The 24402-nt window shown below is 51.9% G+C and overlaps 1 protein-coding gene across 3 annotated transcripts; it reads left to right on the top strand.

Annotated features, from left to right (window-relative positions):
- Positions 1-601: 601 nt before the first annotated feature.
- EFTUD2 (elongation factor Tu GTP binding domain containing 2) lies at positions 602-23983 on the top strand. Of its 3 annotated transcripts, XM_074163088.1 has the most exons (28): positions 602-652; positions 1119-1224; positions 2099-2264; positions 2763-2841; positions 5073-5148; positions 6149-6214; positions 6464-6499; positions 7380-7470; positions 8599-8681; positions 9180-9346; positions 10432-10556; positions 12224-12287; positions 12663-12753; positions 13134-13269; positions 13532-13659; positions 14628-14821; positions 14932-15043; positions 15254-15394; positions 15785-15886; positions 16385-16467; positions 17847-17933; positions 18223-18349; positions 18823-18910; positions 19438-19556; positions 20035-20129; positions 20819-20972; positions 22581-22688; positions 23329-23983. In XM_074163088.1, exons 2-28 carry the CDS (start codon positions 1120-1122, stop codon positions 23422-23424), a joined length of 2919 nt encoding a protein of 972 aa, XP_074019189.1. In that variant the 5' UTR covers positions 602-652; position 1119; the 3' UTR covers positions 23425-23983. The 3 variants fall into 3 exon arrangements, with proteins under 3 accessions (XP_074019189.1, XP_074019190.1, XP_074019192.1); XM_074163089.1 differs by lacking the exon at positions 602-652 and having other exon boundaries at positions 1120-1224; positions 2105-2264; XM_074163091.1 differs by lacking the exon at positions 602-652 and having other exon boundaries at positions 1120-1224; positions 6179-6214.
- The last annotated feature ends 419 nt before the right edge of the window (positions 23984-24402 follow it).

The following is a 24402-nucleotide window of genomic DNA, read 5'->3' as shown; positions in this document are numbered from 1 at the left end:
GCTGGCCTCGGAGACCCCACTCCTGTCACGACAGTCCTGACGGGCTGGCCCTGGGGATGCCACTCCTGTTGCGGCAACCCTTGCTCTTATCACGATAGTCCTGCCAGGGCTGGCCTTGGGGACTGCACTCCCATCGTGACAGTCCTGCCAGGCCGCACCCACCACCAACCCCGGGGACCCTCACTCCCGTTGCAACAGCCCAGCCAGGCCGTGCACGTGGGTGGCAACTGGGAACCCTGCTACTGTCGCGACAGCCCCGCCAGCCCCCGACACACCGCCGGCCCTTGGAGCCCCTCACTCTGTCGCGACAGCCCCGAGCTCCCTCCGCCACGCGCGGGCTCCCCTCCCGTCGCCATAGCGACCGGGCAGCGCGGCGCGAGGCCCCGGTGAGGTTGCCCCGATCGCGCCTGATCGAACTGTCCCCGCCGCCCCGAGGGGCCCGGCCCGGTCCGCTGCCACCGGGACCCCGCCGAGACCGTTCCCGGCTTCGTCCGTCCCTTTCCCCGCGGGGTCGGCGTTGACGGCGGGCGCGGGTGAGGGCTCTGTCGTGACAGGCAGCGAGGGCAGCCCGGGGACCTTCCCCGGCGGTGTCGGCGGCGCCGGCGGCGAGGGCAGCGCGGCGGGAGAGAGCGGGAGCGGGGCAGGGGCCGAGGTAGGCCCGGAGTGGCCGGGGAGGGGGCAGTAAAGGTGGGGGCCACTCGGCGGAGGGGTGGGGGCCCTCGGGGCGGTGCAGGGCTCAGGGGAGGGGCGGGCGGGAAGGCCTGGGGGTCGCGCACGGTGCAGGCCGGGGTCCGGGTCAGGGCCGGGGGATCCTGGGGAGGAATCCGGTGAGGGCGGAGGGGCGCTCGAAGCGCAGGCCGAGGCCCTTAGGGCTGTGCAGGGCTCTGAGGGTCGCGTACGGTGCAGGCCGGGGTCAGGGTTAGAGCCGGGGGAGGGATCCAGGGAGGGGCAGGCGGGGCGGGGGTCGTGTATGGTGCAGGCCGGGGTCGGGGTCAGGCCGGGTCGGGCAGGGGACCCCGGTGCCGGGCAGTGTTGGGTGCTGTGGGTGGCTCGGGCAGGGAGCCCTGGGAGCACGGGGCATGGTCCTCACCCTCCTCCACCCCCTGCCTCATCCCCAGCATGGACACCGACCTGTACGATGAGTTTGGGAACTACATCGGGCCAGAGCTGGACTCGGACGATGATGACGATGAGTTGGGCAGAGAGTCTAAAGATCTGGACGAGGTGAGGAGTGGGGATGGGTGGAGGGGCAGTGTCCCACGGGAGCCTGGCGCAGGCCTCACCGTGCCCCGGACCCCCCACCAGAGCAGGGGCTGAGCGCCATGGTCTTCACAAGCCGGTGATTCCTTTCCCGTGCCGGGCTCTGGGTCTGCAGTGAGGCTTTGTTCAGTGGTGGGATTTGACTCTTGAGTGGATTTGGCTTTTAAAGGATTCAGCAAAAGCTGCTCTCCTGTTCCTGTCATAAAGGGAAAGACAAAGTTTTTGCTTGAATCATGGTTAGAACTGGGAGCTCCTGCAGCTCAGGCTGTATTTGGCAGTTTTACTTGTGTTCAATCAAGTAGAGGATCTGTATCCATTCAGTGAGGTCTTCAGGCCTTCAGTAACATGCTCTAATGCTACAACAGCATTGCAAGGAGCTCAGCTCCTCCGTGGTGAAGGTAGAGAAAGCTCCACAGACACTAGAGCAGAGTGACAAGGGCAGGGAGGACAGCAGAGGCTGCTGTGCCACAGTGGGAAAGCATGGCAGGACCGAGGGAGCCCCTTCTAGTCTCCTGATCCTGCAATTTGTCCAAAATTGGTGTCTGCGTGTGACCAGGGTTGTGGCGTGTGTGCGAGCAAGGGGTGGGAGCTGCTGCAAGTCCTCTTGCTGTTCGTTTCCAAGCTGTCCCACCGCAGGAAGGGGTGTGTTGCTTACAGAGAGCACTTTGACAAGCCGCTCTGCTGCCTGATGTGAGGTTCCGGGGCCACCTTGGTGGTTCTCTGGCTGGGTTTGTAGCCCTCTTTTGCTGTATGATGCCGAGCCAGTGCCTTCTGGGGTGATTGGTGTTTGTGAAGCACTTTGGTGCCGGCAGCAGCTAAATGGGAGTGTCGGTTGCAGCTTGAGGATGATGATGATGACGATGATATGGGAGACCATGACGAGGACCACCCTGGGATGGAGGTGGTGCTGCATGAGGATAAGAAATACTATCCCACCGCCGAGGAGGTCTACGGGCCCGAAGTGGAGACCATAGTACAAGAGGAAGACACACAGCCCCTCACTGGTAAGTGGTGAGGAAGCAGCGAGTTGGGTATGGAGAAAGGAGAAGACTCTTAATGGATCCTTGGAAAAGGGAAAGTAATATTCCCTTTTGTTTTCCCCATTGGTTTTAATGCCCTTTTGAATTCTCTCTCAGTCCCAGGAATGTGTAGACTCTTGTTTGACTCGTGATGCGCAGATTTTAGCGCTCAGGATTATTACAAATGCCAAACAAACTATATTTTGAAGAACAAATATCAGCAGATACTGGAATGATATTAAAGGAGAAATAAAAATGCGTTTAAGTCAAGTCATCTCATTTGATCCTTCTGTAATAGAATAGAATAGTTCACTTGGAAGGGACCGACAAGATCATTTAGCACAACAGGTTTTATAAAAAGCTAAGCGATTCCGTCTTCTTGAAAAACTGTGGTTTTGTCTGCAAAAGTCCCTGTTCCCTACGAGCCTGCAGGGTTCAGAGTCCCTGGTAACAGTGTTTTATTGTTTTCTCTTTTGTTTTCAGAGCCTATTATTAAACCTGTGAAAACCAAAAAGTTCTCTCTGATGGAACAGACGTTACCGGTCACTGTCTATGAGATGGAGTAAGTCCTATGGAGGGGTTTTAAGCGTGTACGTTGGCTTAAGCCATCTGTGCTGTGATTTCCTCGCTTTTTGTTGTTTGCAGGCAAAGGTGGGGAGGCAGAGTGGTGTGTGCGCTGTGGGGGAGGCAGATTTCGGGGGGCACTGGCTTTGTTTCTTACTGACACCAGCAACAGAGACGAGGGCAGCTGGTTCCCGGATTTTGAACCAAAATGAAGAGGAAGAAAGTGCAAGACATTTTACAGATACTTTTCCCTCTGAGTAATGCAGCGTAGCGTGTAGTTTTCTGACACTAGAATATAAATCTTACCTCAACAGCTGATACAGAGCTCCATAATCGGAAACCCCGCTCGGGCAGATTTGCTGGAGGCAAGTTTTCTTGACTGGCTCAAGAAATATTTATACGGTCAGTGTGTGGCACACCTCATATTGGGACATTTTGGGTTGACCATTGGCCTACTGCTGCCACAAATTAATTCCCATCTATCCTGGAGGAGTTTCTAGGGGGAATTTTTGTGCAACATTGCGTTGTAGGTCAGCGTAACGCTGCAGCCGAGCTGCACTTCTGCTGCGCCTGACGGTGTCTGCTGGTTGCACCCTGGGACACCAGGGTGTGAGAACCCGACAGAAAGAGAAGGGTTGAGAGAAAACCCTGGAAAAAAAGTCCAAACAAATTTAAAATCGGAGATATAATATCTCACGTGACTTTGGTAAAGCATAAAAACAGTTGTGTGCTTTCTCTATAAAAAATATATAATCTTAGCATCAACGTCTACGTTTTGTGGATGGGCTTGGGGGCTCTGTGTCCTCGCGTGTGTAGTGTTTCTGTATGTTGCCTTCTATTTGAGGATGAACAGATTGAGCTGCGTGAGTGTCTTGTTAGGCTCATCTTTCCATGCGCCACTTCATGGCCAGTCAGAGCTTTTTCCAGTTTTTAATAGTCATCTTCAAGCGTAGATCCCACACCCAGATACAGTTGCCTGGGTGCCAAACAGACCCCAGCGTGAGCAGTCCCTCTGTGTATCATAGAGGATCCTGTTATTTTCCAGCAAGGAAATTTCACTGGAGTTTGTATTCAGTCAGTCGGTTCCTTGGATGCCCAGGACCTTTTTGGAACGGCTCCTTCTTGAGGCTGTGCCCTGATACTGCCAGTTTGGCCGCGTTTATTGATTGGAGAGATTTTTGATATGGCCAGATCCAAACCAAAGAGCCAGCTAGCTTTTATTTTTCTAAGCAGTCCATTTTGCTGGTAGTCAATGACCTGTACTCTTCATTATCTACCGCTTTCCTGATCCCTGTGTCCTCTGCTTGTTCCATCTGTAATGAATTCCTCTTCATCCTGTTTGTTAATATAAATAGTTAGGATGGGGCCAGGAGAAATTCCCAGTGGGAGTTAACCAGAAACCTGCAAGCGTGGTATTGATTTCCCATTCAGCCTTATTTTAAGACCAATAAGCAAGCTTTTAATCAGTATTATTATTGATCTTTGTATTTTTTAGCTCTTAATCAAAATGTTGTACGTTAATAAGTCTAATGCATCTGTGAAAATTAAAGTCTTTTTAAAAAGGAGAGCATTTGACAGCACTAATTTTCTGCAGACCCATAGCAACGGCTACATGTTTTATAGCCTCCCATTATTTTTCAGAGGAGTTGGTAATTTAGGATCTCAATTATATTTTGGCTCGTGTCCATGCAGAAGTGACCGGCCCATCATTACCCAGCTCAATTGCTTGTTCTAAAAAGATTTCAATTCCATTACTGTTTCCTTGAGTCCTTGGGAACATCACTGTTTTAAGACCTGAAAATCAGAATTAATGGTCTGCGGAGCCCCGTGGCTACCTTTTAAAACTGCGTGGGGGGCTTGTTATCCAGCTCTGTGATTTACTTGACTGCCTGCCACTATTTGAGTGGAAGTATTTCATCATCTGAGTACATGGATGTGACTTTTGCTCTAATACTGACTAGAAGAGAAGAAAAATACTCAATAATATTCCATCGCTGGCAGTTTTACCAGCTCCTTATCCTCCCACCCACTGCCATCTGTCTAGGACTTCAACTCTCTTGTCCTCCCCATCTGGAAAGTGGGATTCTTCCTCCGCAGGGCACTGCCGGAATGAGAGTTTGGAGAGGATTCAGGGGGCACCTTGGATAGAAAGTGGAGCTGAAACGGCACCTACTTTTCTTAGACGCAGCAGAAGCCTCCAAAACAGTCTTTTGTGTTTCGTTCCTCTAGTTTCCTGGCGGATCTGATGGACAACTCGGAGCTCATTCGAAACGTGACTCTGTGTGGGCACCTGCACCACGGGAAGGTATGTGGATACCCACCGTCTATTATCGCTAGTAGTAACGATCCCTTTGGTCCTTACTTTTTCCATTGCTGCCGACCCCTCCAGCTCCGCAGCAGCAGCACCCTCTTTCTGCTCCTCTTCTTGATGCAGTCATTTGGAGTATTTCTTTTAGCCGCGTGGAAATAACGATGTGCCCGACTCTCTCTGTGCTGCAGCTGGAGGGACGGGGCTGTACTTGTTTTTCTCGGTACAGGCTTGGGGAAGTGTGGCTGGAGCTGCCTGGCGGAAAAGGACTTGGGGGTTCTAATTGACAAGCGGCTGAATATGAGCCGGCAGTGTGCCCAGGTGGCCAAGAAAGCCAACGGCATCCTGGCTTGTATTAGAAATAGCGTGACCAGCAGAAGCAGGGAGGTGATTGTCCCCCTGTGCTCAGCACTGGTGAGGCCACACCTGGAGTATCGTGTCCAGTTTTGGGCACCTCAATCCAAGAGAGATATGGAGGTGCTGGAGCGGGTGCAGAGGAGGGCAACGAAGCTGGTGAAGGGCCTGGAGAATAAATCGTACGAAGAACGATTGAGGGAGCTGGGACTGTTTAGTCTGAGGAAGAGGAGACTGAGGGGAGACCGCATCACTCTCTACAACTACTTGAAAGGACACTGTAGAGAGGTTGGTGCTGGTCTCTTCTCACAAGCAAATAGCGATAGAACAAGAGGGAATGGCTTCAAGCTGCACCAGGGTAGGTTTAGACTGGACATTAGGAAGAAATTCTTCACAGTGAGAGTGATCAGACACTGGAACAGGCTGCCCAGGGAGGGGGTTGAGGCACCATCCTTGGGTGAGTTTAAGAGTCGCTCAGATGTGGTGTTGGGGGATATGGTGTAGGGGAGAACTTTGTAGAGTAGGGTAGATGGTTGGACTCAATGATCCCAAGGGTCTTTTCCAACCTGGATGATTCTATGATTCTATGATTCTCTGTCTGAACGTAGTCACCTCCTTTCTCTTGCGGTCTGATGTTTTTCAGACGTGTTTTGTCGACTGCCTGATAGAACAGACGCACCCAGAAATCCGGAAGCGCTACGACCAGGACGTAAGTGAGCTTTTGGAGTATTCCTGCCCTGGGGAACATGGGCTGGCTTTTACACTCCGAGGGAGCGTGACTCTACGTGGGGAAAATGTGGTTTAGTGATGAGAGTGTAGGATTGGAAAGCCAGACCTCAGGCCTCTTTCTGTCCCTGTCACTTGCCTCCTTAACCATGTGTACAGTTATTGTGTCCTTCTTCAAACTTACTATTTGATACCAAAATGTGATATTCTGACTTTTCTTTTGTCTTTGCAGCTTTGCTACACTGATATATTGTTCACAGAGCAAGAGGTGAGTGAGTCTTGTAGTGATTTTTATCCAGTTGTCTCATGCTTTACTCACAGTTACTGTAGGCAGTTTCCTCTTCCATTTTAACATCTTTTTGTGCCTTCCACATTTTGATTATTTTCTTTATCAGTAAAATGATCTGCTCCTCTTGTTTGGTAAGATCCTAGATCCAACTTTCTTCCTTTTCCTGCAGCCCTCATCTCCATGTATTTATTTATCTGCGGTGATAACCTGTGTAATGTTGAACATCTATAGCTGGGTTATCCCAGCTTATGGGTAACTCCTTTCCTTTGAGAGAAAAAGGCGGAAGGGGTTCGCAGCAATGGTGGATGGGGAGAAGAACTATGATTTCGGAATAAATGTATTTCTCTTCAGTTTCCTTTGACGGGAACTCTTAGCTGGATGCTCTGACTCCACGTGGTTGGGTGTGAGAATGGGAATCTTATTTTGTTACTCGCTAAATACTGTAATGACCAGATCAAGCCTGTGAAGCATTTCTTTCTCGTCATCTTAACGCTCTAATTTATGCTCTGGGCGTTCATATCTGACACTTTGAGGTATAACTTGATAGCAGCAGAAGAGCAAAAGCACAGAAAAAGATGGATCTTCTGTCTCTGCTGTTGCACATGATACTTCCTCCGCTGAAATGGGGCAGGGACTGTGCAGTGGTGGCTCACCAGTCTGGGCCAGTGCGGGTGGAGGGGCTGGGCTGGATACTGCAGCAACCTGAGGTTGTTGCACCCTCCCTGGGAGTAACGGGATGTCCTGGGGGGATGTTTGTTTCTTTCCATCTTTCTCATGTTTCTTTGGGTATCTTTTACATCTTTACATAGTGATGTATTTTTTTTCTTTTAACTGCTAATCCTGGTCCCCTGTCTCGCAGAGGGGAGTGGGGATCAAGAGCACACCAGTGACCATTGTTCTGCCAGACACCAAAGGAAAGTCTTTTCTCTTCAACATCATCGACACTCCAGGTGAGCGTGTAATCCCCAAAATCCTGGTCTGGGATGTGCTTAGCTGAAGGCAGCTCAGTGCGTGGAGCAGATACGTCACCATGTGAACCAAAGTTTCTCTTGGTAATAAACCTCCCTGGTCCTCTGGATAGTGCTGTCGACAGGACCACAGCAGAGCAAACACGTAGGGTGATGGTTAACGAGGGCCTTCGAAGAGCTTTTGTGTTGGGTTGTGGTGGGAGTGAGTAGCATTGGCTCTCAGAAAACCAGAGAATCTATACCCTGAAACCTCACTGATGCATCTGGAGATGTCACTTGGGTGCAGTGAAACCCTGGGAAATTTTTTTTTGACAGATGGAAACCCATATTTTGTTTTGTGTTTTGTGTAGATGATTCCAGCGTAGTCCTGAGCCTTGAGCTAAGTTTGTTCTTCTGAAATCACTTGCAGAATAACGACTGTGCCGCTGGCTTTTACTCAGGCTTATGTTTCTAATTAGCAGGCCTAATTGAGGGCTAATGGGGCTGAAAATGTGTTTCACTCCAGTGTATGAGAACCACGTGTGGAGTTGGATTTTCCAGGTATCACGCTCAGTGGGGACCCTGCTTTGCTCAAACGATGTTGCCCCACAGTGAAACTCCCGGCAAGTTCCCTTGAGGCTCTGACAGGCTCCTGTGGGGGGAACATAATCACAGATCAACTTCTTGTAAGAAACCAAAGGCCAAACCTTAGGAAAGAAGGTCTTGGGACACATCTGTTGAGTTACAGCTCGAGAGGAGGGAGGTTAGAGCGCAGGAGGAGACTGGAGGGAGAAGCATCTGTTGTTCTTCAGTGAGAAGTAATCTTCCTCCTTTTCCCGAAGTACTTGCACAGAGCTGTGAGAAAAACAGTAACAAATGTGAGGGAAAGTGCCTGTTAAATGAGTTGTTGTGTTTATTCTCAAAAAATAGCATTAAAGCTGAAGCAGATTCCTACATGGAGCTCTGGCAGCCGCTCCTGGGTCCCTGTCTGAGGAGGAAGCTGTCTGTGTTCTGCCTGGCTGGGTATCAGTGACCAGAGCAAGCTGTGGGGCAGAAGGACAGCTTTCCACCCTCCGTGCTGCCGGCGTTGGGGCTCGCTCTGCTTCTCACCACCATTTCGTGTTTCTGAAGGTCACGTCAATTTTTCCGATGAGGTGACCGCTGGCCTTCGCATTTCGGACGGCGTTGTGCTTTTCATTGATGCGGCCGAGGGGGTGAGTGTCGGGTTCTCCTGGGGGTTAACTTCAAAATCTCTTCCTCTGGAGCCTCTGATCCTGCCTCAGCCTGCAGGCCTGGGGTGGGTTCAGCTTTCCAGGGTGAAGGGTTTTTGGAGGATGGTTTGGGAAGTGAGAGTGTTTTTTCAGCCAAAAAAGTGAGTCAAAAGCCTCTGGTTCTGTGTCCAGGGCTGACATGATGCCTGTGACCTGCAGGCTGATTATCTAACTGGTTTGCATCTCCATCCCCATGACACCTAAAATTGAGCCAGGTTATTTATATCAGAGATGTCCGAGGGGTAGGATTCAAGGAATTCGGTTGGGTTAGCACCTAATTCTGAATTTCAGGAAGGTTAGTTGATCCCTGCTGGCTGAGCTTAGGCTTTTCCGGAGGCTTGCAGCCCCACGTGTAAGGGTCGCTGCCTTGTCTGTCACGCCGCGGATGGCATTTCATGGAGGTCTTTCTCTAGGGGTGTTTGTGCTTGTTGTTCCCCGCAGGTGATGCTGAACACGGAGCGGCTGATCAAACACGCGGTGCAGGAAAGGCTGGCGGTGACTGTGTGCATCAACAAGATAGACCGCCTGATCCTGGAGCTGAAACTGCCCCCTACGGATGCTTATTACAAACTCCGACATATCGTGGACGAAGTTAATGGGCTGATCAGGTATGAGTGTGTGGGATGACGTTAGTGCTTGCTGTGCCTGTTCCACTGAGGGCGCTTTTCTCTGCGAGCCCTGTGTGCACCCAAAATCTCGTGGGTTTGTCACGTGATAATGTTGAATCATAGAAAATGGGGCAGGAAGAACCATTAGAAATTAATCTCAGCCAATACATTGAATTATAAGGGAAGGGCAAATCCTTCCTGAATTCTGAGAAGCTTCATGGGATCCGCTCTTTCCTACCCCTGTTAAAAAGTAGGGAAAGGGGACCTGTGACCGGAGTGGGGAACTTCTATGCTCCCAAATGTCTCAAATACAGCCTGGACAATCTCATTGCACCCTGGATTGTGGGCTGAGATGTTTCAAAGCTCCTAAACATTTGTTATAAAACTAAAGTGAACTTGCTGTCCCAACCCCTAAACAGAGACTGTGATATTGCTGTGGTCAAATCTCCTTGCGAGACCCTGCTCGGGGAAGGGGGTGACATCTTCTCCTGCTTTCACTGCAGCAATGCATCATTTCTGGGGGTTCTTCTGCATCCAGGTGATTCTCTTAACAGCATTCTCCCCTTCAAATTTGTGTGGATTTGCACAGGAGCTCACTTGCATGTCTCTGTTCAGTTGCTACTGGCATCGGGCAGGTCGGAGCAGGGTAATTTATCCTGTCTAGTGTGCTTGGGAGCTCATTAAAACTTTCGATTCAATTCTACCCTGATGTTATTTGCCCTGTAGGATCTTTTCCCTTTCTTGGTTGACCAACTTTACTGCCTTTTTTTAGGGGAGAAAAAACTCTTATCTGACAAAAAATACAAAGCACTTGTAACTTTTTAGTTCTAGGCTTTAAATATTTCTTTGCACGCTAATGCTTTGAAATTTGTAGTCGTAAAACCTTACTGACCCTGAAATTCCAGTGGCAAACATGCTGCAGCCCGGTTTAAGCTGCTGTTTGGCAGTGTAGAATCCTTGCCTATCGCATACTGCTGTTTGGTGTGGGAAGCAGATTTAAGTGTCTCCCTTGGTTCATAACATTGCTTTTTTTTTTTTATTATTTTTTTTTATTTTTCTTGTCTCTGAAAACTGTCTCCTCTCAGCATGTATTCCACCGATGAGAACCTCGTTCTGTCTCCCCTTCTGGGGAACGTGTGTTTCTCCAGTTCACAGTACAGCATCTGCTTCACGCTGGGATCTTTTGCAAAGATTTATGCAGACACATATGGTGAGGATTATCCAGAAACCTTGTACACTTTAACATCTCATTTCCTAACCTTTTTTCTTGAGGCTTTCCAAGCCATTCAGCTTCGACTCTTGGTGCATGTATATGGCCAGTATATATGTTCTTGACTTTCTAGGGGGTACTGCAGATTTGAGCCCTGGGTGGTAAAAAGCAAAAATACAGTTCTAACTTGTTTTTAACTAGATAGTTTCTCCTGATAAATGTTTCTTGAGTCACAAGCCAATATTTTATACATACCCTCGAGCAGAAAAAAGAAGTCCCGCTATGACAGTTGAAGGCAAGTGTGTGTGTGTTGTGCTTTGCCTCCTGGTCAGAAGAGCTCAGAAGCGAAGCAGTTAAGTTCCTCCTGCCTTCTCACTAAAGTCTCCAGAGCCTGAGACTCAGCTGCAGCCGGGCGCAAGCTTGGCCCACAAGGTTTTGCACTCTTGCCCTCTTTCTTTTTTAAGAAACTGTCTTTTTCTGGCTTTGATTTAATTTTCTGTTCCCCAGGTGCCCGCTCAAGGCAATCTGCCACTTGTAAAAGTGGGCCTTTTGGTTCCATTAGCCAGCTGTACAGCCAAGAGTTTTGAAGTCTCCCACTGGGGAATTTGGGGTGATCCGTAGGAGCTGTGAGCAGGGGAGGAAGGATGTTGTAAAGCAGCTGGCCCAGCTCTTGCAGAGAAGTTTGCCTGGGGGAGGATGAAGTTGTAGAGGTCAGGGACTGATGTGTCAGGACTATCGTGTGTCCTCGTGAGTTTGGAGAAATAAATGAGCTCCCTGGGCGTTGCGGCATTAACGCAGTGCCTGCTAGGCTGGTACCCCTTCTTCGGGGGACTGATAAAGATGCAGACGCAGTTGGTAGGAGGTGTCATCTGTGCGGGGCAGACACGGGCTGAACGGGTACCTGAAGCCAGTAATACTCGATTGTGGCCACCAGGGATTTTATGTGCAGCCACCACACTTCAACCAGCATGAGTTATAGTAGTTTAACTGTCAAAACCACAGCCACCATGAAATTTCTTATGCTTGCACATCTGCCCACAGCAAAAGCTTCTTTGGAAACTGCTGTAAATTATCCCCGCTGTCTTATTATTTGTAAATCTACCGTGACAGCCAAGCACTCCACTATTCCTTGGGCACTAGGATATTTGGCTATGCGCTTAGTGCATCAGCTGACAGAGAGAAGAGAACCTGGAGATGTTCAGCAGGGCAGAAAATGCTTGTGCGAAGCCTGCGGGGCAGACGGGGTGTAAGGATCCCAGCACCTTGGCACTACGGCGTCAGGTTGCAGCGTTAACATTTGGAAAATGAAGCAGATGTAAGTGGGTTCCTGCAGCGCGGCGTCTGGCAGGCTGGCTCTTCTCAGCTCTAACCTTGCGTGTAATTGAGGGAGCTGAAATGTCCCTGAGAAGTAAGTGTGCGGAGCCACAGTGTGCCTGGGCTGCTGCTGTTGCCCTCAGTGGACTGTCTTCTGCCCACCTCTGCCTGCTCTCCCCAGATCAGGGCTTAATGGTTTTATTCAGAATTGGGACCACGCGTTCACTCACCAGCATCGGTCCATTAAATCGAATCCTCAGGGTTGTTTTAAAAGCCAGAACCCAAAGATTTCCAAGATGAGAGAAATACAGTGTCATCTGAGAGACTTTTGCCATTTTTCTTTTTCCCTTTAGGAGACATCAATTACCAGGAGTTTGCAAAGCGGCTTTGGGGTGACATCTATTTCAACCCGAAGACGTAAGAAGCCTGTTTAAATGTCTATCAGTTTATTGCTGGGCTGTTCCCTCCTTTCCCTGTAAAATGTGAACTAGGTGACCATCCAGCGTCCCTTCCGACCTGAATTGTCCTGTGATGGAGTAGTATCTGGGAAGGGTTGAGTCAGGCCTCCTGCTTGATCTGAATCCATGTGGTCCTCCTGCATCCCATAAGCAGGAGCAGAGAGCCTCTGGCCTTCATTTGGAGTAAATGAGACTCCTGTGTCCCTGACAGCTTCCCAGGAGGATTGGGAGGGAGAAGATGATAAGCTGGGAAGAGCAGAGGCTGTGTTTGCAGCAGGGGTGCTTGCAGGCTGCGGAGTGCCTGCTCCTTACATCTCCTTTGGTCTCTCAACAGCCGCAAGTTCACTAAAAAGGCCCCAACGAGCAGTTCCCAGCGCAGTTTTGTGGAGTTCATTCTGGAGCCCCTGTACAAGATCTTGGCTCAGGTACGTGGTGGTCAATTCTCCTCCCCACGGCTCCAGACGGGAGCAGCCGAGGGTTGAACACTGTGTGGTGGTGTTTCTGGTGCCAGTGGGACTTGCCAGGTTGGGTTTGGGGGTGCAAAGCAACAGTGAGCAACTCCTTAAGAGTTGCTCCTTGCAAATACAGCCCTTTATTTGCACAGTTAATAGACCTGGCTTTGCTCTTTCTAGTGTGCTCTACTACCAGCCAAGTGATAATTTGAATCTGCCAGTTCTCGTGTGAGCTGTAAAGCAGAGCAGGTCAGGAGCCCTCAGGGTGATGGCTGGTGTGTGAAGCTGCCCCTGGGAGTTACTGGCTTGGACCACCCACAGCGAAGCTGAGAGTGGTGCTCGTTGTCTCGCAGGTGGTGGGGGACGTGGACACCACCCTGCCTAGGACTCTGGATGAACTTGGCATCCACCTGACCAAAGAGGAACTGAAATTGAACATCCGGCCCCTCCTGCGGCTTGTCTGCAAGAAGTTCTTTGGGGAATTCACAGGTAAATGCTGTTTGTCTTCTCTCTGCACTCTTCCCAATAGCCTGGTCTCACATCAGCGGGGTTAAGGGCACGGATCCCTTCTCAGCTTTCCAAATATAGAATATTAAACTCTTTGCCCAAAGGACAGCTTGAGATGCTGCTCACATCCTCCCCGGTGCTGTGGGTGCACTGCAGTCAGAATGGCTTTGTCTTGTGTTTATTGGAGTCCGTTTCTTTCCTTGACGTTGCTTAATCCTGTTCTCATGAAATACTACTTTTCCAGGCTTTGTGGACATGTGCGTCCAGCACATCCCCTCCCCGAAGGTGGGGGCCAAGACGAAAATTGAACATACCTACACCGGTGGCGTTGACTCTGATCTGGGGGAGGCCATGAGTGAATGCGACCCTGACGTAAGGAAACTCTTCTGCTTTGCTCCGAGTTGTCCAAAAGCGTGGCAAATACGCCCTCCTTTCGCTGCCTTGACAGGGCAGCTGCCTCCCAGACAGCCATCTGCACAGATTTGACTTCCAGCGTTTTGAAACCTCTCATCCGACACTGAAACAAATCTCTTCACTCTGAGAAACTTCAGCTGCCTGCCAGGGCAGCCCTTGAGAGAGGGAATTGTTTGACAGTGTTCAGTGGAGAACAGGACTAGGTCAGGACTTTGGAGCACGTGGTGACTGCAGGGTGATTTTATGTCCTTTTGCTGCCTTTATGTCCCTTTTCTGTGAAGTTTGATTCTCTCTCCAAACTCCGAGAAAACTGATCTGAACTATACTGATAAAAATAACCCTGCATTCGTTAGTCAGCACCTTTCATATCAGAGCCTTGCAAAAACCTTCCTCCTCAAACAGCTTGTGCTGAGCTGTTATTCAGAGTTGTCTGGAGCCACCAACGCCAGCCAGCAGCTAGTGAGGAACTTGCCCGTGACTTTTGCTCAAACGTCTGGAGAGAAAATGAATCGCTTGTTTTAATGAGTTGTAATTACCCATATAGAACTATACAGCGGGGACTGTCACCAGATCACCAGTTGTGGAGTGACCTTGTGGTACTGCGGGGGCTCAGGTGCTCCCATTTGCAGGCCAGCAGATGACATTTCTTCTCATGGCCTTGGTCCCAACCACTATTTACTGCTTCACAAGAGGAGGGAGGAGAGCTCCACAAAAGTCCATGGAAGTTGTTCCAGGGGTTTCCATAGAGGGCAGAGAGATGTAAGGCTTCCAGTGGAAGGAAATGAAGGACTTGGCAAGTCAGAAAAGTATTCCTAAATTCCAGCCCATTAATCCCTTTGTAGCCATGAGTCCTACGAGGTCTGTGTCTGTTTCTTGACTCTTGATTTTGAAAGAGGCTTATTTCTCTCTTTTTCTCTCCTGGAAAGGGACCGCTGATGTGTCACACCACAAAAATGTACAGCACAGACGATGGCGTTCAGTTCCACGCCTTTGGCAGAGTGCTCAGTGGTACCATCCACGCTGGGCAGCCCGTGAAGGTCCTCGGAGAAAACTATACCTTGGAAGATGAGGAGGATTCCCAGATCTGCACTGTCGGGCGCCTCTGGATCTCGGTTGCGAGGTATGGAAAGCTCTGGTGATATGTTCATTTGGGAGAGGAGTCACCTTGGGTCGTTGCTGCCGGGGACAGGGAGGAGGACAGCGCTGCAGTGACACTCCCCTGCCTTTTAGGTACCACATTGAGGTTAACCGGGTTCCTGCTGGCAACTGGGTGCTGATAGAAGGAGTGGACCAGCCCATAGTGAAGACGGCAACTGTCACGGAGCCTCGTGGCAACGAGGAGGTACTGTGCAGAGCTGGTATCGCTCAGCCTTACAGGGAGCCAAGGGGATGGAGCACATCTCAAAGGCTCTGAGGTTAAAGAAACCTCGTCTGCTGAGGAGCCAGGGCACAAGAGCCACTGAGGGGAAGGGAACAGCCTCAGGTGCTGTGTCTAACTCCAGCAGCCATCGACGGTGCAGTGATTCAGCTCCTTGTCCTTGTCTGGTTTCAGGCTCAGATCTTCCGTCCCTTGAAGTTCAACACCACGTCTGTCATCAAAATTGCTGTAGAGCCAGTCAACCCCTCAGAGCTCCCCAAAATGTTGGATGGTCTCCGCAAAGTCAACAAGAGTTACCCCTCGCTTACTACTAAGGTATTTGTGGCATATGGCTGTTTCCAGCTCATGCCCTGGGCTGCCTTGTAGCCTGATCTTAAAAGTAAATATTTTTTTACTGTGGGTTGTTTTCTTGTGGGTTTTTTATTTTTTTTCCCGCTGTTGCAGTTGATCTCATAAATCCTCTGGAAATAGCAGAAAACTGTAAATCCAGCAGAAAAGCCCACACCTTGCTGTGCCCGGGAAGCAGTTTTCTGCAGAGCACATCAGCACTTTCTGCTGGAAAAGCCTTTGGGAGCTTTCCTTGGGGTGCTCTGATCCAAACCAATTTATTTAAAGCTGATGCTTCCTCAGGCTCGTGTAGGAGCCTGGAAAGCGGGGGCCTGGGAGCAGGAACGCTAGCAGCTGAACCCCTCTTTTGTCTTTCAGGTGGAGGAGTCTGGGGAGCACGTGATCCTGGGGACGGGAGAGCTCTACCTGGATTGCGTGATGCACGATCTACGGAAGATGTATTCGGAGATTGATATCAAGGTGAGGAAGTGAGAGAGGGATTGTCCTACCTGGGGAGGGGGGTTTGTCCCCCTGTCTCAGAAGAGTGGGAAAATAAACCTCCTGAACGAATAGTGTGGATTTTGTCAGGTCCTTTTAAAAGGTAAAAAAAGGCTGTTAGGGTGCAAAAGTAACTCACAGCCTGGTTGTGTCACGCCACTGTGATTGAGAGCCTGAAACTTGGCTTGGAGAGGGGTGTGTGACCACGTTCCAGCCTTTTCCTGAACTTCAGCCATTGCCTGGCTCGCATCTAATAAATAAATTGAGCAGGATTTTTCATACCTGGAATTAGACTTAAATGTTCTTGTCTTGTTTGAATGAAGGAATTAGTAAAGCTGCCTGTGCAGGCCTCAGTGCTTCGTACACGATGCTGATTAAAACACTGGCAGATGAACCATTTTTTTCTTGTCAAAGATTTCAGTCTCTTTGAAAACAAAAAAAGTGCTTGAAAACCTTACAAACCTGTTGTCGTTATTCCAGGTTGCTGATCCAGTTGTGACATTCTGCGAGACGGTGGTGGAAACATCCTCCCTCAAGTGCTTTGCCGAGACGCCCAACAAGAAGTAAGAGCCCGTGGGCGAGTGGGGTGTTGAGACGGGCGGGTAGAAGGGCTCGCTGGAGACTAAACTCACCCCCTCTCAGGGGTCTGTTCTCGGCAGCTGTTGTCCAGACCATCCTGCTGTTGCAGCAGCTCTGCTGAGCTCCTCAGTAACACGCTTGAGTCCCAGGGGTGTTTCTCTGCTTTGTAGGAACGCTCAGAACGGAGGGAATAAAGACAGATGCACACCTTCCTTTCTTTTAGCTGAATTTCACACCTTCTCAGCAGTTTTGTGGTGTTTCCAAGACTAGGAGATGTTTTGGGATCTTAGAGCAGGTGCCAAAGTGCTGCCTTCAGTAACTCCCCAAACATTTCATGAGCAAAAGTTTTGTCTTATCTGTTTTAATCTTGAAATGGATTTTTTTTCTTTCTGGTGAGGCACTGGAGCTTTAGAGCCTGGTCTCATCTTCCTCCCCCAGCAACGCGTTATCAGATGCACATGTTTGGAAGAGGGGGGTCTGCGAGGGAGCATAGGCTGAGTAACCAGGCTGAAATCTAGGAGCACAGGACATCTCGTTGCCTTGATTTTCAGGGAAATCATGATCTGACACATGCTGAAGATAGCTCCCCTGTGTTCCCTTGTGGTTTCTGGGTCTTCTTACCCTCCTTTATTCTGGTGTACTCTCTGAGGTTGGCAGCCTTATTTTTGGGAAGAGAAAGGTAGAACCATAGAATCACCCAGGGTGGAAGGGACCTTTCAGATCATTGAGTGCAACCATCAAGCCAACACTGCCCAAACCAGCACTAACCTATGTCCCTCAGCACCACATCTGCCCAGCTTTTAAATCCCTCCAGGGATGGTGACTCCACCACTGCCCTGGGCAGCCTGTTCCAATTCTTCACCCTTTTCGGTGAAGAAATTTTCCCTAATACCTGTCTTAAACCTCCTCTGATGCAACTTGAGGCCCTTCGTCTTGTCCTTAAAGGTTCATCTTAGGTCAGTCTTTGATCTTTTGGGATGTCCTGCTCTGGGGGCAGGTACCTCACGCTGGTGAGGTTCTCCAGGGCAACGTCCCATGTGTCAGCCACAGGGAGGGCTGGCTTGGCCAGAGGCACATTGCTTGGCCCATGGGCTCCCTGCCGCAGCCCGGAGGAGTGCAGGACATCTGGCAGGAGGGATGGAGCCATGCTGTCCCTTAGCAATCTGCTCCTGGAGATGAGCAAGCTTTGGAGAGCAGTTGTTAAGCACATGGGCTGTCTTTACAAGCAAGACAGTAACAGTGAAGGACACGAATGGCTTCATCTCCCTGGCTGTGTTCAAGGCAGCGCGCAGTCCCTGAGGTCCTGCCAATTACTCCCATTTCCGTCACTCCGCGGACTAATTGCGACTGTCTCTCTTCTCAGGAACAAGATCACGATGATTGCTGAGCCTCTGGAGAAGGGACTCGCGGAGGACATTGAAAATGAAGTAGTCCAGATCACGTGGAACAGGTATGACCCATCTGGGGAGAGCAGAATTCCATCTAGAATCAAATAATTAGGGAAAAAAGGGAATGCTGGGACCTGCAAGGTGCGCAAGTGTCAGCCAGCAGGCTCCAGGCAGGGGTCCTGGGTCCAGTGTTGGTACCAGGTAGTCCATGAGCATCCCTCCTCGGCAAATGACCTGTTCCAGGTGAAGAGCTGAAGCATTTTATGCCCGAAGGGGACAGGGTTGTAAATAAGTTATGAGAGCAGGTCGGATACTTGTTTCCTAAAGTTTCTTTTCTTCTTCTTCTGTCAGAAAGAAGCTGGGTGAATTCTTCCAGACCAAATATGACTGGGATTTGCTGGCTGCCCGTTCCATCTGGGCCTTTGGGCCAGACGCCACTGGCCCAAACATCCTGGTAGACGATACGCTGCCCTCAGAGGTGAGAAACACAGGCAGGGGAGGGTCTGTTTCAGTGACACCTTCGTCCTGTGGTGCCAAGAGGTGCCCGCTCCTTCTAGAACCTGCAGCAAGGTCCTGATGCTGTTGGAGTGCTCCTTGGTTTGCTGGATCTCAGATCTGCTGTACTTCCTCCATCATATCCCTACACTGGCTAGCAAATAGTCTGTTATTCTTCAGGTGTTGCTATTTGGGCCAACGTCCTCAAAATAGGCAACTAAATGTCCAGCCTTTCAAGATTACCAAGATATGGACTCTTTTAATTTATAGCTTTAGGTGCCAGACTCTGAAGATGATGCTCCTGAGCTGTGAGAGGGAGGGATGGATGTCGGGGTATAGGGGGACATTGCTGCTCTTCTAGGAACTGGCTTTTAAACGCTGGGGTCTGTCTGTTTCTGCCTCGTGGTGCAGCTTTGGTCTCTGAAGCCATCTGTCTGTCTGTCTGTCTGTCTGTAGGTGGACAAGTCGCTGCTGGGCTCGGTGAAGGACAGCATTGTGCAGGGGTTTCAGTGGGGAACCAGGGAAGGGCCCCTCTGTGACGAGTGTAAGTAAGACCTGTGGAGAAATGGAGCTTATTAAGATCAATTAAATTCTTCCATCTCTAAGCATTCAAGTGATTTTGCCGGTGCAGTCCCTCAGTGGCCAGTTCCCTGCTCACGCCACAGCTGGGGACAGCTCTGGGGATGGGTGACGAGGGAGGTCACAGAACCTCCCCCTTCTTCCTGGCTGCAGATGCCACCCAGGCACTGGCATTTGCCTCCTGCCTCCAAACTTGGGCCTGTTAGCTGGCAAGCTGGCTCCCCCAGACCTTGGCTCTGCTCCTCATAGTTCAGGTGCAGACACTGAGCACCCTGCAGGATAAACTACTGAATTGTTTGTGTTTAATATGCAGGATTAGACCATGGTTATGCTTTCCCTGCTCCAATTAAATTCAGAATGTCTTCTGGTGGCTCTAGGACTTTGCCTGGATGTTTGCTGTGTGTGCAGGGTCTCTGGGGGGGCACGGTTGGTGCTGGTGTGGCAGAGAACATCCCCCTCCAGTCATTTTCTGTCGTTTCTGCCCTTCCTCAGTGATCCGCAACGTGAAGTTTAAGATCCTGGATGCGGTGATTGCTCAGGAACCCTTGCACCGGGGTGGAGGACAGATCATCCCGACGGCCCGGAGAGTGGTCTATTCCGCTTTCCTGATGGTGAGGACTACGCTGTGCGTGACAAAGCCCGAACCTCGTGCTGTGCTGGCTCCTGTGGGCTCCAGGGAGTGCAGATTGCACGTGTGCTGCACTGTCTGCCCCAAGGATGTCAATTAGAACCGACTCATTCATCCATTAACATTTCCAGCGCCCTTGTGGGCTGGCAGACGGGTTTTACAAGCAATCACGTTCCAATCTGGCTGGAAACTTGTGTGCATCTGCTCTGGCTCCCCCTTTTGCTACTGTTTGGCTTGCTGGGAAGGGTGGGTGTGGAGGAGAAGGAAGCATCTGACTCATGGCCAGGAGGAGAAAAGCTCCTTTCAGTGTCGGTTTGGGCAGCCCTGGGGCAGCAGGAACCCTTTTGTCCCCAGTCACGCGCTGCGTTTGACCAGAGCCTGCCAGTCTCTGGCTCTTACTTGAACCGAATTGTGTTGGCGCTGCTGGAGGCTCAGTGGCTCGTGTCCCTTTCTCCTCACAGGCCACCCCTCGCTTGATGGAGCCCTACTACTTTGTGGAGGTGCAGGCTCCTGCCGATTGCGTGTCTGCGGTGTACACGGTCCTGGCCAGGCGGAGGTGAGCTGCTCGCACCAGCTGCTGTCACCTTAGTGCTCCCTTGGTGTCTGGGTTGTTGGAGACTTTCACAGTCCTAGAACCGCTTGTAAAGCGAGGGGAGAGGGTGAAGTCTGTATGAAGTGACACCTGAAAGCTTCCGTGACTGATCCCAGCCCCTGTGCTGGGTGGGGAGGGGGTGTCCACGATCACATGCAGCCTTTGGTTTGTGCCTCGTTCCTCCTGAGTGTCAGAGAGGAGAATATATAAACGGACCTGAGACCCCACCAGGAGCACTGTGTCCAGCTCTGGGCCCCCAGAGCATAAGAAGGACATGGACCTGCTTGAGGATGTCCAGAGGAGGCCACGGAGATGCTGGGAGGGCTGGAGCCCCTCTGCTGTGAGGACAGGCTGAGAGAGTTGGGGGGGTTCAACCTGGAGAAGAGAAGGCTCCAGGGAGATCTAGAGCCCCTTCCAGTCCCTAAAGGGGTGGTGTCAGGGTGGTGAGACCCTGGCCCAGGTCACCCAGAGAAGCTGTGGCTGCCCCATCCCTGGAGGCATTCAAGGCCAGGTTGGAGGGGGCTTGGAGCAACCTGGTCTGGTGGGAGGTGTCCCTGCCCAGGGCAGGGGGTGGCCCTGGGTGGGCTTTAAGGTCCCTTCCAACCCAAACCATTCTGTGACATAGGAAGACTAATCTTTTGATGTGTTGGCAGAGGCCACGTGACACAAGATGCTCCGATCCCAGGCTCCCCTCTCTACACCATCAAAGCCTTCATCCCAGCCATTGATTCATTTGGCTTTGAGACAGACCTGAGGACCCACACGCAGGGACAAGCCTTCTCGCTCTCTGTCTTCCACCACTGGCAGGTGAGTCCATGCCCTGGCGGGATGGGGCAGAGGGACGCAGTAGGATCAGGCACCAGGTAGGTCCTCTCAGTAGAGCTCAGTGCCACGGCTCACACAGGGCAGGACAACTTCTGGAGAACATCCTCAAAGTATCTCGACTTGGGGAGGCTTTGTATGCTAACTGTTGAGTGTCTGCCAGAAGCCAACAGCTTTGTTCCAAGTCACATCACCCTTTGGCCGAGTGAGGGAGCGCTGAGTGCTGCTGTTTGCTGAGCATGAGGGTCCTTTAGTGCTTGGATGGAGAGCAGCCCTGAGGAGAAAGACTTGGGGGTGTTGGTGGATGGGAAGCTCCTCATGCCCTGGCAACATATGCTGGCAGCCCAGAAAGCCCCCCCCCCCCACCCTGGGCTGCATCCCCAGCAGCGCGGCCAGCAGGGCGAGGGGGGGGATTCTGCCCCTCTGCTCCGCTCTGGGGAGACCCCACCTGGAGCACTGAGTCCAGCTCTGGAGTCTTCAGCACGGGAAGGACATGGAGCTGTTGGAGCGGGGCCAGAGGAGGCCATGGAGATGCTGGGAGGGCTGGAGCCCCTCTGCTGTGAGGACAGGCTGAGAGAGTTGGGGGGGTTCAGCCTGGAGAAGAGAAGGCTCTGGGGAGACCTTAGAGCCCCTTCCAGTCCCTCAAGGGGCTCCAGGAAAGCTGGGGAGGGACTCTGGATCAGGGAGGGGAGCCCTAGGAGGAGGGGGAAGGGTTTGACACTGACAGAGGGGAGATTGAGATGAGATGTGGGGAAGAACTTCTTTGCTGTGAGGGTGGTGAGAGCCTGGCCCAGGTTGCCCAGAGAAGCTGTGGCTGCCCCATCCCTGGAGGGGTTCAAGGCCAGGTTGGAGGGGGCTTGGAGCAACCTGGTCTGGTGGGAGGTGTCCCTGCCCAGGGCAGGGGGTGGCCCTGGGTGGGCTTTAAGGTCCCTTCCAACCCAAACCGTTCTGTGATTCTGTGACATCGTGGTTCGGGAGAAGGGAAGCTGTTTGGGTGCACTCGGTGCTCAGCAGCTTGGGGAGCAGAAGTCTTGGAGCAGGGCTCGGGGTCATTGGTCTGCCCTAAGACACAGGTTGTCATATTTTGGCTTTGTCTCTCAGAGGAGGCTTTTTAAACCTATGGAAAATGGGATTTGGGACAAAATACTGTCCTTGCGTCTTGTGGGAGCCACCACTGTGAGGTGCACAGCAACTGGTGGTACAGCCAGGTGGTAGCAGCAGCAGCCTGATCCCCAAGAGCTGTCTTAAAGGGCAAGACCTGACTCTGAAAAGAATAAATGTGCCTGATTTCCAGAGAGGAACTGGGACCCCTGTGGGTTGTCCTGGTTAGCGGGCTTTTAGGGTCTTAGAGTACAGCGGCACATGGGGAAGGTGGGACATGTTCTTGGCTTGGGTTATCAACACCGTATCAGTGACTTCTCGCAGGGGCAATCAGCAGTAGTGATGTGACAGCAGAACATGGGGTGTCGGGGCTGTCACACCAAGGCTGGTGGTGTCCGCAGGGCCCAGGGGTGTTTTCTGTTGGAGTTCAGGCTCTCCAGGAGGTTGAACCAGCCCCCAGCATCGCTCTCACGTCCTGGCCCCATGTTTCAGATTGTGCCTGGTGACCCCTTGGACAAGAGCATCGTCATCCGGCCCCTGGAGCCCCAGCCGGCCCCGCATCTGGCCAGAGAGTTCATGATCAAGACCAGGCGTAGGAAGGTAGGTCTGGGAGTAATCCTTGTAGCGTCCCTCTGTCTGTCTGTACCAGCAGCTGAGCTGTTGCAGGGTTTCCCTTGGCCGTGCCACGTCCCCTCTATGTTCCCAGAGTGGACCGATGTCCTTTGTGCCTTGGGACTTCCCTTGCTCTCGATCCCCCCATGCTGCCTTTGGTGCCTGTGATGGTCCCTTGAGCGACTCACCTGGCAGTGACTCCAGCCAAAAGCGGGGTCCTGTGGCATCTGCTGAGTCCTGCTCCCCAGCCCGTCTGACCCCTTGGTGGCCTGAGTCAGCCCCTTTGTCCTGCAGAAAAAGCAGCGACTGGTTTCTGTGCTGGACTGGGGGGTTGGAGGGGCTCGGAGGGACCGCAGAGGGAGTGGAGGGAATCGGGCTCCCTTTGGGAGGACAGTGAGAGGGTAAATGTGCTCAGCAGCAGCCACCACTCGTGCAGCTTCCTGAGAGGCTGTTGGATATCTTCAAGCTGCTGAGCAGTGCCTGACCCCTTGCAAATTCTCCTGCCTCCTCTGGAGCCTGAAAATTTATCTGTACTGTGGGACACAAGGGCTTTTTTGTGGGATCTCTGCCACGACGGCTGACGAGTGCTGCCAGAGCAATAACCTCTGCTTTTGCCGTTACCCCGCAGGGCTTGAGCGAGGACGTGAGCATCAGCAAGTTCTTCGATGACCCCATGTTGCTGGAGTTGGCCAAGCAAGACGTCGTTCTCAACTACCCCATGTGAATGTGCTCCTGCGGCGTGAGGGCTGACCCAGGTCCCAGCCGGCGTCTGTCTGTCCTTCCCCATCCCTGGCTCCTGAACCCTCAGGGCACACAGGGAACCGCTCCTCAGGTCGCTCTTTCCTGGCTGTAGAAGTCTCCCTGGGCAGCTGGGGACTGGGTGGGCTCTCAGGGCCTGCCCCGTATGGGGACCAGCCCCGAGCGCTGATGCTTTTTGTCGTTATCAGCTGTTGTGGCCTCCGGGGAGGAGATTTTCCCTCTGGATATGCTCTCTCCAGGCACACGGGTCATCCCTGGCTGCAGCACAGCAGTGGGAATATTATGTTGAGATTACTGAGGACTGAGTGTAAGCGTGTGTCGAGCATTTGAGCTTTCTGCTCACCCTCCCCTGGCTGCTGGGGGGCGTTTTGCCTTGGGCAAAGCACGGCCTTGGGCAGCTGAGGCAGGTGGGGGGCAGCGTTTCTACCAGCCTCCCCAGGAGAAGAGGCAAGTGTGGCTTTTTCCTTTTTTGTACACCTTTTTTGGAACCCTTGTAAACGTTTAATACAAACTTCCAGGCGGGGCTTAGTCTCATTGTGCCGAGAGAAGACAGCACCAGGAGAGGCTCTGCCTTCACCGGTGCTTAGAGCCCCAATTTTCAGCCCCGATTCCCCCCCATCCTCAGCACTGTCCCATCCCCAAGGGCTCCATGTCCCCCAGCTGTCCCGGTCCTGCAAACTCACCAGCCAGCCCAGCACAATCCTGTCCCACGCTAAGATTTTCTTCCTTTCTCGCTAGGTCTTGAGCTCCTGCTGCGTTTTCAGGGGATCTCATCGGCTGCTCGTGCTCCGACAGGATTTTACTGCTCCCTGCCCCAGCCCCTTGCTCTGCCTCCGGACTCAGCCCTGGGTCCGCTCCTGTGAAACGAGGGCCGGTTCATATCTCCTGGGGGGCGCTTACACCCTCTGTGTCCCCTGGCCCCGCTCTGCTGGTGTGGTTGCTC

The sequence above is a fragment of the Numenius arquata genome, chromosome 23 (assembly GCF_964106895.1).
Source record: "Numenius arquata chromosome 23, bNumArq3.hap1.1, whole genome shotgun sequence".
Lineage (NCBI taxonomy): Eukaryota > Metazoa > Chordata > Aves > Charadriiformes > Scolopacidae > Numenius > Numenius arquata.
The sequence above is the reverse complement of the archived record's forward strand: the minus strand, read 5'-3'. Positions and strand labels throughout refer to the sequence as shown.